The sequence below is a fragment of the Alosa sapidissima genome, chromosome 19 (genome assembly GCF_018492685.1).
Source record: "Alosa sapidissima isolate fAloSap1 chromosome 19, fAloSap1.pri, whole genome shotgun sequence".
NCBI classification, from domain to species: domain Eukaryota; kingdom Metazoa; phylum Chordata; class Actinopteri; order Clupeiformes; family Clupeidae; genus Alosa; species Alosa sapidissima.
The window spans coordinates 13,329,754-13,345,060 of record NC_055975.1 but is presented as its reverse complement, the minus strand read 5'-3'; the positions used below and the strand labels follow the sequence as shown (position 1 = coordinate 13,345,060).

The 15,307-nt window shown below is 46.3% G+C and overlaps 1 protein-coding gene across 1 annotated transcript; it reads left to right on the top strand.

Moving 5' to 3' along the window:
- The first annotated feature begins 9,845 nt into the window (after positions 1-9,845).
- marcksl1a (MARCKS-like 1a) lies at positions 9,846-13,263 on the top strand. The gene is made up of 2 exons (XM_042073150.1): positions 9,846-10,155; positions 11,833-13,263. Exons 1-2 carry the CDS (start codon positions 10,072-10,074, stop codon positions 12,370-12,372), a joined length of 624 nt encoding a protein of 207 aa, XP_041929084.1. The 5' UTR covers positions 9,846-10,071; the 3' UTR covers positions 12,373-13,263.
- The last annotated feature ends 2,044 nt before the right edge of the window (positions 13,264-15,307 follow it).

Below are 15,307 nucleotides of genomic sequence, written 5' to 3'. Positions count from 1 at the left end.
CTGCTGTAGTTTTTTTTTTTTTTTTACATTACATTTGGCTGACGCTTTTTAGCCAAAGCGACTAACAACATAGTAAACAGTTTAAGTTTTAGAGCAGTTCTCAACAATTTTAGGACAATTTAAAAACATTAGAGTACAGTAAGAATAAGTGCATCAGTGAGTGCTGTTTTTAACAGTTACTTGTCAGTTTGAGACGGCTGGTGAGTGCTAGGATCAGTAAGACTTGTTGTAAGTGTTGCTATGAGAGGAGATGTTCTCTAAAGAGCTGGGTCTTCAGGAGTTTTCTGAAAATGGAGAAGGATGTCTCTGCCCTTGTAGGAGCTGGCAGTGTGTTCCACCAACGAGGAACAACAGATGAGAAAAGTTTGGATTGGCTTGAGTGTTCCGGTGGTAGAGCTAGACGTCGTTCGTCTGAGGAGTGCAGCGGTCTGGAGGTAGTGTATGTCTGTATGAGGGCATTCAAGTAGGTGGGAGCAGAACCGGAGACTACTTTGTAGGCAAGCGTTAGAGCCTTGAATTTGATGCGGGCCGCCATAGGTAGCCAGTGTAGCTGGATGAGCAGCGGGGTAACATGTGCCCTTTTGGGTTGTTTGTAGACCAGGCGCGCCGCCGCGTTCTGGATCATCTGAAGTGGTTTCACTGCGCAGGCTGGGAGACCTGTCAGGAGGGCATTGCAGTAGTCGAGTCGTGAGATGACTATTGCCTGAACCAGAAGTTGGGTAGCATCTTGAGTCAAGTAAGTCCTGATTTTCCGTATGTTGTAGAGTGCGAAACGGCATGACCGGGCGACTGAGGCAACATGATCTGAGAAGTTTAGTAGGTTGTCGAGAACAACTCCTAGATTTTTTGCAGTCCTGGTAGGTGAAACAGACAGGGAGTCCAATTTGATGTTGATGTCGTGATGTATGGTAGGTTTAGCTGGGAGGACCAGTAGTTCAGTCTTTGAGAGGTTCAGCTGGAGGTGGTGTGGCTTCATCCATGTAGCTATGTCTGAGAGGCAATCCGAGATCCGTGCTGAAACCAAGGGGTCATCAGGTGGAAAGGACAGATAGAGCTGTGTGTCGTCTGCATAGCAGTGGTATGAGAAGCCATGCGAACGGATAATCTGTCCCAAGGAGGTGGTGTAGATAGCAAAGAGAAGGGGGCCCAGCACTGAGCCCTGGGGGACCCCTGTGGTGAGATGGTGAGGTGCAGATAGCTGACCAAGCCATGATACGTTAAACGAGCGTCCTGTGAGGTAGGATTCAAACCAGGAGAGAGCAGAACCGGAGATTCCCATGTTAGCGAGTATAGAGAGAAGGATGCGGTGATTAACTGTGTCAAAGGCAGCTGATAAGTCAAGCAGAATGAGTACTGATGACCGAGCGGTCGCCCTGGCTTCTTTTAAGGTTTCTGTTACAGACAACAGAGCCGGTTCCGTAGAGTGGCCGCTTTTGAACCCAGACTGATTTGGATCCAGAAGGTTGTTCTGTGAAAGGAAGTCAGAGACCTGTTTGGAGACTGCTCGTTCAATGCCTTTGGATAGGAAAGGCAGGAGTGAGACAGGGCGGTAGTTCTCGACTTGAGCAGGGTTGAGAGAAGCTTTCTTAAGTAACGGTGTTACCCGGGCCATTTTGAACGCTGTTGGAAATGTGCCGGAGGTTAGCGAGGCATTGATCACATGTGTGATAGCTGGAGCGATGGTCGGGCTGATGGATTGAAGTAGGCTCGTAGGTATAGGGTCCAGCGAGCATGTGGTAGGACGGCTGCAATGTCAGGAGTCTAGATACTTCACTCTCGGAGAGAGGCGTGAATGCTGAAAAAGATGTTCCAGCTGTCCCTAGAGGTTGTAGGAGTGCGGTATCTGAGTCAGATGCGTTGAGTGGGCATGTAGAGAATTGACTGCTGATTGCCGCCACTTTGTTTGTAAAAAATGAGGCGAGGGTATCTGCAGTAAGGCTGGATGGAGGAGGAAGCAGCTGAGGGTTGAGTAGCGATTTGAAGGTTGAGAAAAGTTTTCGAGTGTCTGTAGCGCTGTTGATTTTGTCATTGTAGAAAGCCGTCTTAGCAGCAGTGATGCTGGCTGAGAAGGAGGTCAGGAGTGTCTGGTAGTTTTTGAGGTCATCAGTTAGTTTGGATTTGTGCCATTTCCTCTCCGCGGCTCTGAGTTTGGTGCGCTGCGATCGGAGGGTATCATTTAGCCATGGATGAGAGTGTTTGGATCGAGCTGGCCTTGTGGTAAGAGGGCACAGCTCGTCTAGACACGAGGTCAGTGTGGAGCAGAGCGATTCTGTAGCCTCATTAACCTCCAGAGAGGAGAAGGTGTTGAGTGGAGGTAGACCGGAGGCAACCACAGAGGAAAAGTGCGTTGGAGACAGGTTCCGGATGTTGCGGCGGAACGTGACCATCGGCTGAGGAGCCGGAGGCTGTTCTGTCAGGCTGACGTTGAACTGGATGAAGAAGTGGTCAGAAAGATGGAGAGGCGTCACCATGAGGGTGTCTGTGCTGCAGTTCCGAGTGAAGATCAAGTCAAGCTCTTTGCCAGCTTTGTGAGTCGGTGGGCTTTGAACCAGTTTGAGGTCAAAGGAGTGGATCAGGGCCAAAAAGTCCGCTGAGCCTGGGGCATCTAAGTGGATGTTCATATCACCGAGAACAAGAAGCGGACAGTCATGCTCAGGGATGGAGGACAGCAGAGTGTCAAGTTCGTCCATAAAGTCACCTAGTTGGCCTGGAGGGCGGTAGATGACCAGCACGTAGAGTTTTGCTGGGGCGATCACTGTGATGGCATGGAATTCGAATGAGACATATTTGTTTGAAGGCAGTAGCGGGGTGAATTTCCATTTGTTGGAGATCAGCAGGCCCGTCCCGCCTCCTCGTCCAGATAGGCGAGGGGTGTGGGATAGTGTAAGGTTAGTGGAGAGTGCAGCCGGGGTGGCAGTGTTCTCTGGTTTGATCCAAGTCTCAGTGAGAGCAAGGAGTTCCAGTGAAAGGTGGTTGGCATAGCCAGCTATGAAGTCCGTTTTGTTGACTGCGGATTGACAGTTCCACAAGCCCATGGAGAAGGAGGTGGTGTGTGTGTGTGTGTGTGTGTGTGTGTGTGTGTGTGTATGTGTGTGTGTGTGTACATCTCAATGTACAATGTATCTATGCTGCTGTAGTGTGTGTGTGTGTGTGTGCGTGTGTGCGTGTGTGTGTGTGTGTGTGTGTGTGTGTATATCTCAATGTATCTATGCTGCTGTAGTGTGTGTGTGTGTGTGTGTGTGTGTGTGTGTGTATATCTCAATGTATTTATGCTGCTGTAGTGTGTGTGTGCATGTGTATGTGTGTGTCACAGACAGACATGAGTGCAACATCCTGTAGGCAGTGTTTCAGCTGCGTTCACTCTGTTTCTGTAATCTGGAGGAGGGGGGGGGGTGGCTACAGACGGGGGTGGGTGGGTGGAGGGGGGGTTAAAAATAGGTCACTTTCCTACATGCTAAACACACACTGCAACCATGCGCCATGGCAACGCAGCTGCAATGGCAGATGGGTAAAAATGAAAACTGGAGCAAAAAAAAAAAGGACCAAATAACACACAGACTCCAAACAGAAATCAAAGCCAAACTGGGTGTGGATTCTCTCTTTCTCTCTCTCTAACTAGTTTTTCATTCATATGTTTTTTTTCTGATAATACTCACTGAAAATGGTGTATGTAGTTAGTAGATTTGTGTCTGACTATGTTTAATGGAATTTTCAATTAAATCATTGTTGAGATTATAACTGCTTGCACGTGATAACTGCCCAAAGACATCATTTTTGAAAATGAAATGAAGATTTCCAAGGAAGAGTGTTTAATGTTGTAATAGGAGTGAGAGTGTGACTGAGTGTGCATGTGAGTGTCCACGTGCATGTTTGTGTAAAAGGCTCATAAGAGTTGCAATTAACCTTACCCCCCCCCCCCCAGCCCCCAACCATTATAGCACGATTCAAGCCTATTGACTAAATAACTGAATTAGTCAACTAGCCCAGGGCCTCCTCTCTCTCTCTCTTTCTCTCTCCCTTCCCCCAATAAAACATGAGTCCAGTCACTCACTCAGTCGGAGCCATGGCTGATGTGTCACGGCAGCCCTGCCTTGACCGCCAGTTGAGAGGGAGCGAGAGAGACAGTGGTCACTGGATTACACTGCGACAGCTGGGCTGAGATCAAGCCTGATTTTAAGCTCCAGTCCAGACACCCGGACGCACAGGCTCCTGAGACTCTCCTCTGCAAAAACACACGCGCATGTACACACACACACACACATCATACTATTGGATGCAAACACCCTAACACATATGCCTATGTCATGGGTACCCATCTAACTGCTCTGAGATCAGTTCAGCTGTGATTACGCGACCATTCAGAATAATGCAGAGCTCCACCACAGCCTGAGCTGGGGGAGGAGGGTGTTTATGTTCAGGCCTAGTGAGTTCATAACACAGATGACTGATCTGACCTGACGGATGGGTCGTGGGACATGCAGCATTTCTCTGACAGCGCAGTTCTGTCTAGGGTCGTGGAACAGTTCCGTCTGTCTGGATAGGTTCCGTCGGATGCGATTCTTGGTTCTGTTGAGAAGACCGTTGTTTTAGTGGGTGGGTTCAGTTAAAAGGTTTTGTATGGCAGGACTGTGTGTGAGAGACGTGCTCTTGTCTGTGATGAGTTCTGATGTTGAATCTATGTGAGAGTTCTCTATGGATGTGTTCAGTTTGCCCAGTCAGTGGTCTGTCGTAAAGACTTTCTTCTCTCATCTCATTTGTTTGAGAGTTTTGAATGTCGGATGAATACAGTCTTTTGAAAGCTGAGGCTGACGTTCTGCCAAAATGGGCTTATTCTGAAAAAAAAATCTACATGCATGGTACTGGGATACCATTTAGCTTTGGTTCTGCTCAAACTGTGTTGTCTTGAACAGCTTAGTCAGTGGATTGTGTGAGAAGAGAAAGACACATTCTACTCAGGCTTAAGATAGATAGTCTCACTCTCTGTAACATACTGCAGCACAGAATGAACCGGATGACCCCTTTGCTTAGTTTGCTGTGCGTGAGAGTGTGTGTTTGTATGTGCTTTGTGAAGCACAACCACACAAAACACAGAGTTAAACATTTCAGCAAGACATCTATCACAACAAGATCTTAATTTGGGGTATTTCCTCTCTCCTTGCGGTGAATGCAAGTGAACAATTGTCTCTAATTAAAATGCAATTCCATTGGGTAAACATTCTATGAATGGGAACATACAATGAAAGTGAGGAGCCAGATCAATTATATAGCCCACCCAGACAACTCTTTCTATCTCTCTGTCTATCACACACTTACATACACACATATATGTCTTTTAGCATCCAACACTATTGCTTCTCAATGATCATTGGTTTGTGTCATCCTGTCATCTTTCCCTGAGGACAAATAGCAGCTCTTCTTCTGTGGAGTTACAGAGGGAAGGGGATGGGTGAAGGGAGAGAGAGATGCCCCTGATGACACATGTGTTATGTGTGAGACACACTAATGGCAGCTTACTGTACATGTGTGGATGTTCATATGTGATTGTATGGGGGGGCATGTGTAAGTGTGTAAGTGTGTGTGTGTGTGTGTGTGAGAAAGAGAGAGAGAGAGAGAGAAAGGTAGAGAGGATAGGCGTTGGTGGCGGACAGTGCTGTAGTAGACCCCGTGTGCTCTCGGCACACTGACCCATTAACAGCAGCTCCACTCTGCCACTGGGGCACATCTGACCCACTCATACCCACTCACAAAACCACCACCTACCTCTCACCCTACTCTTTCACATTCTCCCTCTCTCACTCGCACCCACACACCTCCCTCTCTCTCTCCTCCATCCACCCCCCCTCTCTCCTCCATCCACCTCCCCCCCTCTCTCCTCCATCCACCTCCCTCTCTCTCTCCTCCATCCACCCCCCCTCTCTCCTCCATCCACTTCCCTCTCTCTCTCCTCCATCTACCTCCCTCTCTCTCTCCTCCATCCACCCCCTGCACTCACTCCTTGCCTTTTTAGCTCTTTTAGTCTATCTATGGCCACCCTCTACTTCCCCTCTAGCTCTGTCTCTCATTATCACAATCTCTCTCTCTCTCTCTCTCTCTCACACACACACACACACACACACACACACACACACACACACACACACACACAGTATCAAGACATGACCACTGCAGTCAGAATGGCTGTTTGAGTTCTGCTCCCAGTGTCCAGTGGCTAGCATCGAACACAAAGCTGACTGCCTCTACTGCACCAGGGTGGAGATCCATCAGGTCAGTCTGGACGGCAGCTCTGGTACCATGTGCTGTTTAAATCATAAATCATAAATCAGCCTGGTGCACAGCCTCCAGGGACGACTAAATTTGGCCCCCGCACTTGCAGGGAAAGTGAGACGGCAATAGAGGGAAATGAATGATGAACTGGGGTGAAACCAGAGGCTTTATGGCCACGTCTCGCCACTCTGCAGCCATCTTGGTAACACCCCTGTCAGCTATTTTAGGCAAACAAGATCAGGCTCCTATCTAAATGATTGGGGGAGAGAGATCCATAACTCTACACAGGATGATCAAACACACATTAAAATTGCGTCACATTAAACATTTCCCCCCTACCGCTCAAATTAGGCTAAACAAGATTTTGGATTTCTCGGAGCACGCACCGAACAGCAAGGGTGGATATAAACATTATGTTTAGGTAAGGCGAAATGTCAGTTATGCTGTTCTTTATACTGTAATACAGGGCAGGACTGACAGTTACAAATCCACCATCTTTAGCATTACTAATTCCCCTTTCATTTTCCTCAGTCTCTTGATAAAACCAGATCTGAGATACACACATGCACATACACAAGAATGTACACACACAAAGGCACAAATAAGCACACACACATGATTCGGCTGAATAAATCTCCATCCCTCTCTCATTCTTTCCCCTCTCTCCCTATATATGGACTGCAGGGGAGATGCTTCTGTCTCCATGGTAACCAGCAGCATGAAGCGCCTCGTAGTGACGGCAACACGACGGGCTGCATATTGAAGGACTGAGGCCGTCTCTGGGAGAAAGAGAGACGGGCAGGGGCACAGTGATCAATGGAGGCAAAGGGGGTGGGATAAGTGTGAGATGGGAAGATAGACAGCCATGCAGAAAGACATATGGACTGAGAAGGAGAATGAGGTGGAGATGGAGAGATAAATGATACATAAATAGAGAGAGAGAAAGAGAGAGAGAGAGAGAGAGAGAAAGAGAGGATGATGGACAGGGAAAGAGACTCATAATGACTGATTAACCATTCCAAACGTCCTCAGGCAGTCTCATGATGCTCCATTGAAATACCGATAAAAAGCATCTGTCTTTAATGCAAGCCCAGTTTGCTCACAAACCCCCTGCATTCCATTTTGATCCCCCACCCCCACCCCACCCCCTGGTAGGAAAAAAAACAATGACAAAACTACTAACTGTGACAACAACTGTGATGTTTTTGCCTGTCAGCACGTCCACTGGTCCTCTCCATCTAGTCCATACAAACCACAAGTAGACGAGCAGATCCGATCTATAAAACTGGACATCTAAAAGCCTTTTGCCTCAGCGTCTGATTGCCTTTTCCCTTCCTGCCTGCCACAAATCTGTCAATCAAGTGTCAGTCCCCAACCCTGGCAAGACTACTCATCAAACTGACAGACACCATCAAAGCCTGTCTGGACAGAAAAGGCTATTCGATTTCACTCCAAATCCAGACAATAAACCAAAACGCATTCACACTGAAATCCCCTCTGAGAGAGAGGGAGACCAGCCATATCCTCCAACTGATCTGCTGATCTTAGAACATGGGTGAGCAGATCTGTGAGTTGGAAAAAGAGTGTGCGAACGCATGAGTCTGTGCAACTTACACACAATTAAGGGTGGAAGCCACACAGAGACTTTTTCACCTCTTTATTTTCCGCGAAAAGAAAAGGAGTAGTTCTGTGGCATCTCGGTTGAAACGACCGGCCACTGCATATCAAACTACCCCATTGCTGAAAAACTCAAGCTTTTACTGACCCGCCTTGGCTGAGGTCATCCAGCCCATCCCGCTTACATGTTCAGCCTTTCATCTCAGCTCATTCAATCCTATCCACTGAGGGGTCTGAAGGGAGGGTGCACTGCAGAGATTCTGCGGTTCCTCAGAGATCTATGGAATTCCTAGCATTCGGTGACAGAATTCCACAGACCCCCTCCGGCTAATTGGTGACTGTTTTGGTGGTTGAGGCTGTTGCCGGCACTTGTTTGTGACAAAGTGAGTGACGCCTGAATCGCTCAGGCCCCTTCTGAGAGTCTGCTAACCAGGGCTGAAGTAATGGTTTGACCTCAGATCCTGAGCTGAGGGACATCCTCGCAAGAGATGAACGTGAGGCCACACCAAGTGAGCTGGACAACAAGGACGTGTTTACAAAGATGCGAAGAAAACACTTCTACGCCTTCTGAGAACACTCCTACAACACATGTCAACACTTCCACTCGGAAACACTGCAAGCTGTCTGACATAGACTCTGCCATACTTGTTGAATTGCTGAAGAAGTGTATAGCTACAGTCTGCTGATGAAGGCTGGAAGATCTGTCAAGGGCTAAGTCATCCCTTCAGACCGTTAGTACTGGATGTACACATCTATAAAGCAAAAGGATGTTGTAAGCTTTTTATAGTGCTTTTTTACATCTCTGACTTTCTCCTGTAACCTTATGTAGTTGCCCTCTTTTCGTTAATTTCCTTAACACACACACACACACACACCCAGGGGTGAATCGCAATCTGGAGGAGTCGTTTGCCTCCGAGGGAAAAAAGCACTCTGGGTAGGAGAGAACATAGCACACATACCACAGCCTCGGACTGTGGGCTAAGTCATTTGGGAAGCAGCAAACCAGAGAGGAAGGAGAGGAGGAGGAGGGGGAGAAGAGAGAGGAAAAGAGCAGAGGAAGAGAGAGGGAAGACAAAATTCTGACAGAATGTTCAGGAGGAAGACACAGAAGAGAACCAGAAATGACACAACCTTAGACAGACATCTATGTGCTGCAGAGTACCTAGCCTGTACTCATATCTGTTTTAAGAGAGTGCCATGAATGTGATATCCAGTTGATACATAGGCCTGTGTTTTCCCATCCATGACACAAGAATGTCTTCTGTTTGTTTTCTACATTATCATCTCACAATAGTTCATTCCTAGAAAGCTCCTCTAGGCCTAGGCCTACTCAAAACTCCATTTCAGGGACCAGCCTCTGCTGACAACAATATCTGTGACTTGAGTCACCTACACTGTGACTTCACTGAGCATTTAAACTGCTTATGATAAAACTGATGCTTTTATTTTGATGTTTAACCTGTGGCATGGCATGGCTAATGAGATTGGCTAGCCCATATTCCATAGGCCTATGTCAATTAACTTATGAACGTGTAATATAGCTGTCACAAAACTGCTCAATCAGGGTAACAACAATTATGTTGTGAAGCCTAAAAACTTTTATGAAGCTATGACGAGCAACACCACAGACAGCAATCAATCACCCAACACGTTGATTGAGACCTGACCTATGCTAATCAAACCGAAAACAAAGCCAACTCTGCAATTGTTCAAGGGTGCGCGGGTGTAGCCTACGGATGACACTGGAAGGTAAAAGAAGTCTGACTTATAAATTACATGACTTTTTGTGTGAAAGAATACAATCTGTCCAAATCAATGCAGCATTCCATGTGGTGAACGCGGCGGATGAGGAGGACGGAGAGGGCTCCGACCATACCCCCTGTTGCAAATTGGACACGTCACACAACCACGCCCATAGGTGGAGCCCATGCGCGATTTTTGAGGCTCAGTAGAAATACTCACACTTGTAGCTGAGAGGGTTTCAGTCTGTTCCGTTACGTTGAAGGCACAGGGCACACTTGGACTAACTTTTTAATCGTTTAACACTTAAAACCGACGCAGGAGTGAATATCGGCGGATTTTAACCTGCAAAACTTAATCCATCGCCACCGGGTTGGGGAATTTTAATACATTTCGTCTGCTGGATTTTTGTTAATTTAGTTTTTATTTCAACAAAAGAACTCAAAGAAAATGGGAGCTCAGTTGTCCAAGGGTGGAGTAGCTGTGGATGGTAAAGCAGCGGGTGATTCGGCATCTGCCAAAACGAATGGCCAGGTAGGCATACTCACAGACATGCTTTCTAACCGGCATCACACGCCCTCTCCTAGCGGGTCATAGCTTTCTCCAACCTCCGCACGAGAACCATACTGGCAAAATTAGATGTGCTGTTGATTAGCTGGCTGTTTTTGGTGTTGAGGTGAGACTAACTTAATGTAGCTTGCCTGCTAGTCCGAGTGCAACATCAATCACTTAATATGGACTGAGTGAATTAATGTTAATCGAATGATCCTTTTCTTTGGGTGTGTCTGATATGTTTTTCACACACCATCACAAAGACACTGCCTTGGTATTTATTAAGAAATGACTCAAATCGAAAAATCCTTAGACCACGTTTGCAACCAACCTAACGTTAACTGTTATACCATTGTGCTATTGATAGCCTTGGTGTAACCCATTCCACCCAACCTCAGGCAATATGCTTTGGGTCGAATCCCATTGCCGATGAACTCGTTTTGTTGAGTATGCAAACGAATATTTTATTGTTGCAGTGTTTGCTTTGTGATGAAGAAAGTGAAGTTGTAGCGCAATCTATTTAAATTCCGTGGGTGAAATTGGGTATTTCGGTGTTGGCGCTGAGGCTGCCAGAACAAAAGCGACGAGATGCTAATGAGGTCGGCGCGAGGCGCATTCTGCTGAGTTGCAAACAAAGCAAGAGCAGAGACAGCGACGGCTGCAACGCCGTGTGGACCCCATGCGACCGCCGGGAAGCGTGGTTAGATGTGCTTAGCGCAGATATTGTCCATCAGCTAAGCATTAAGGCGAATTAAATGCTCACATCACCATCCAAATGATAGTGGTTGCATGACTGAATACAGGGTGATGTGGTAACGTTAAATGTTTGGTAGCCTGTGTGTAGACGTACGAGTGGCGGGCTGGGCAAATGTCTCCTGGACGAGCGGCTCCTCGATACCAAAAGATTGAGATGAAGAGGGGAAAAATATGACTCAATGTGATGGACATTGTCTATGTTACGCCGTTGATGTTGATGTATACGTTATATCTAAGTTATAAGTGTTATCTGTATAAACAACATCTATGTGAAAGGTTTGATCTACATGTTTTTGTTTAATTTTAAATGGAAAGATAGAAGAAATGACGCAATTATGAGCATTTTTAGTTTTTGAGCATTTTAAAAACATTGTCCCATATTTTCCCCCTTTTGGATTCCTAACGGTAACCTGGCTGGCTCGGTGGCTTTGAATATTTCTTTGTTCCTCACTGGTTCACCACGCCGCAGCTGTTAAATGTTGCATGGAACACGAGCTCCCCCTCGTGGTGGATGGCGACACACGATAAACCTTTTATTGCATGAACTCGCATCTGTTTGCAAATCCGATTAAAAATACAGATGTTGCACATGGCGGCCTCTTGAATCGTCTGGTATTTCGTATCTACGCGTGTAAAGGATCTCAATTAAATCTAGTGTGCTTAATTTATGCAGTTTACACCCCAACCTGATGACATTTGACTTCGGAACACCGTTTTCTGTGATGCTCATTATCCAAGCAGATAGAAATCACATTTTACCATGTTTTGGTTTTCATTTTTAAGGTCCATTGTCTTCATAAGAATCCACTATATCAAAGTGGTCTGATTTTGGAACTGCCTGTTTTAGCAGTGATTTTGATGGAATGTTTCATTGACCAACTCCAACTTTGCTACTGTTCACAGGAGAACGGCCATGTCAAGACCAACGGTGATGTCTCTGCCAAGCCAGACGGCGAAACAGTAGCTGCTGATGGTAATGGCACTGCTGAGGTCACCAAGGAGACTGAGGCTGCGGCCGGCGACTCGATCGAGCCAGCACCCGCACCTGCCGAAGGGGAGACTGAAGCCAAAGCAGATGGCGAGGCCGCCAAGGATGGCAAGAAGAAGAAGAAGTTCTCCCTGAAGAACTCCTTCAAGTTCAAGGGCATCTCCCTGAAGAAGGGTAAGAAGGGCAGCGAGGAGGCCGCTTCACCCACGACCGAAGAGGCCAAGCCAGAGGAGAACGGCCACGCCGCCGAGCCCAGCGCCGAAGCCGAGGCCGCTGCTCCGGCCGCCGAAGCCACAGAGGCTGCCCCCGAGGCAGAGGCCGCCGAGGCCAAGCCTGAAGAGCCCGCCGCCGCCCCCAGCGAGGAGGCCCCACCTAGCGAGGAGCCCGCTGCAGCCGCCGCCGAGGAGACGACGCCCGCCACCGACGCCTCTGAACCTGAGCAGAAGGCGGAGTGATGGGCGACAGTGGCCCATTGACAGGACTGTTTTCTGTTTGCTTTTGTTTTTTTTGTTTTCTTTTTTTTCCATTTGTTTGTTTTTGATTTTTTTTTGTTTTCTTTTAATTTTTTTGTTTGTTTACTGTTTGTTTTAGTTTTTACAATTTCTTCCTCCAAGATTGAAATATATAAATATATATAAGAGACTTGTGCCACGCTGAGGGCCGTCTGGCGGAAGAGGAGAGGGCCAATAGCCACGCGGATCACCTTTTGACCTCCGACCCCTCACACATGACTCAGAGGGAACCACGCGGGACAACACTTTTTAACGGAACGCACCAGGAGTATTGACAGATTTTCCCCAGACGTACGGAAAAGGCATCTATAGAGACAGTGTGGTAGCCCTGGCATCGGAAAAAGGCATCTGTAGAGACAGCGTGGTAGCCCTGTAACTCTCATTTTTTCTTTTCCTTTCTTTTTTTTTTATGGCCTCCAGGGATCTTAACCCTGCCAACAGGTGGGGCATGACAAAGACCCTCCCATCCCCCCCCAACCTCGCTCCGCATGAAGTCAAGTATCTTAATTCATTTTTAAAGTTCTACATTCCTACATTTTCCACTGAGAATATTTCCAGTATTTAGTCATGTATTGAAGGAGGACTCCAGGGAGGGGAGTTGGCTTGATCTCTCTGTGTTTTTAAGACTCCACTTGGTGTCAGCCATGTTCACATGTTATAACGTTTATGACGTAGGGGTGTACAAAACGTGAGCCTTGATTATTTTTTTCTTTTTGTCTCTGTACATAACGTTCTGGTTTTATTTTCTTTTATTTTGCTAACGTTGAAATATGCTTATGGTTTAATTGTAACATTTAAATAAGGGCAAATAAATGTTGGATCCCCTCAATTTTCCCTTTGCTTTAGTAGTGTTTTATTTTTCTTCTGGAGTTTTGCGATGTGCTGGATAGGTTAGGTTAGGTTACTTACCAGGAGTTTGCTTGACTAAATCCACCAAGGTTCTTGTGAAGGCTTGGGGTGTGTGTGTGTGTGTGTGTTGGGGTAATTACCAAAATGGCTGCAGACATGTTGCATAACTACAAGAAGACAAACATTAAAACAATAGCTCCTGTGCTCCCTGTCAACATCAGTAGATAGATCACAAATACCCTCATGAGAGAAACTGTTAGTTTTGTAAGCTATATATGCCATGTACTGTACCAACATGATGTACATGGTACCATTTACCATGTTTAAATATACATTATAGTAATGAAGTCCTATAAATAACAATGGATCAGGCAGTAAAGAGTACAATGTCTGAATCAAGTTGTGCCGTGATGGACATCCATCAGTTGAAGTGAGAAGGACCAGCTGAAGTGATGACTTGCCTAAAGGTGAGTATGGAAGAAATGTGAAGTGTATGAAACTATTTCCAGTCCTCACATTGTAGACAGCACAATAAATTAAGGGATGTCTGATGAGTGCCACGTTGCTTATTAACATAACATTATTGAACAACAAGATGGAAAATCTGCTTGCATTGACATACAAAGACCTCCGGTGCGAATTTGACAACATACTTTGCCGACAGTGCACTCACACTGGGGCCAGAGCCAAGACGGACTGAAGAGAATTTAACGCTGGTTCATGTGATTGGTTTATTTCACTTCACCGGAAAAAGGTCTCGTCCATTTCAGAGTTCCCCTTGACATAGTTTCCTGCTACCTATTATCGCCACCGAACTCAGGCCCTTTATGTTAATTTCATATTTCATGAGTAATTAGTGTGGAAGTCATACAAATCGGAGCTGATTAACTAGGCAAATATGAATATTGACACATTTTTAGTGTCTGTCCATAAGTATGAGAAGAAGAAAAAAAATTCCCACACAATATGGAAGACCAGTCTGACATTTAATTCATTAAGCTCAGACTGTCATATATGTGACACCCCTCTTTGTGGTGCTGTAATGTCTGTGGATGGGGGGCAAATTTTGATTATTTTGTCCCCTTGTCCATGGTTTGCAATAGCTGACCTGTGTGCAGTAGAGGCCATTAGTTCTGGGACAAGGCCAAAAGGAATGACTGTCCACCTCAGTGCTTGAATTGGACCGGTACACAGTACCGCCACCTCTGCATTTTACTCTTTGGGGTACCACGACTTCTTTGGGTACCGCCAGTACTCTAAAGCCGCCAGTACTCTTTTCTGCCCTCTCCATAGCTGTCCTGTGTGCAGTAGAGGCCATAGCAGCCTGCCAAGAGGCCAAGAGGAATGATTGTCCACCCTGTTGTGCAAATCACACAAGCATCCAAACCAGCCTTCATTTTATTCTACACCACCTCAAATCCGCTTCAGGGGTTGTGATATATCGTCATATTATTTCCGTTATTTCCTTTCTCAAAATGTAGGCATGGTGGGGCATAAAACAGCCTCCTAGAGTAAAGGAAGCTGTGGCATGGCTAGGAAGCACAAACATGTGTCAGATTGCTCTGTCATACATTTTGGCAGGTCTAAGCGCCTTTAACATGCCACTATCAATTATCTTGAAACACTGAAATGAAGAAAGAAAGATCTGAAAAACTATGAAATACGTGTCACCGAAATGTTTTCTTTGCACTGCATATGTATTGGTTTTAGAGACAGGCCCAGATTAATGCACGGGTCTACTGGACACAGGCTCAGGGGGCCAGAGGTCGCATTGGGCCTAAGGGCCTGCATGTAAACCCCACTGTCCACTCCAGAGTTGACCCATTAAGGGCCCCTAGCAATACAAAAAGGTCTACATGGGTCCCCATCGAAGTGAAAGAGTCTGAGTATTCACTATTTCTAGTTCTAGTCTGACTAGTTCATCTTTATTTGCCATTTGCCCAGGTATAAGTACATGCGCATTGGAATTCTTGTACAGGTCTCACACTCACAAAGATAGAAAGAACAATGTAAAAACAGCAAAACACAA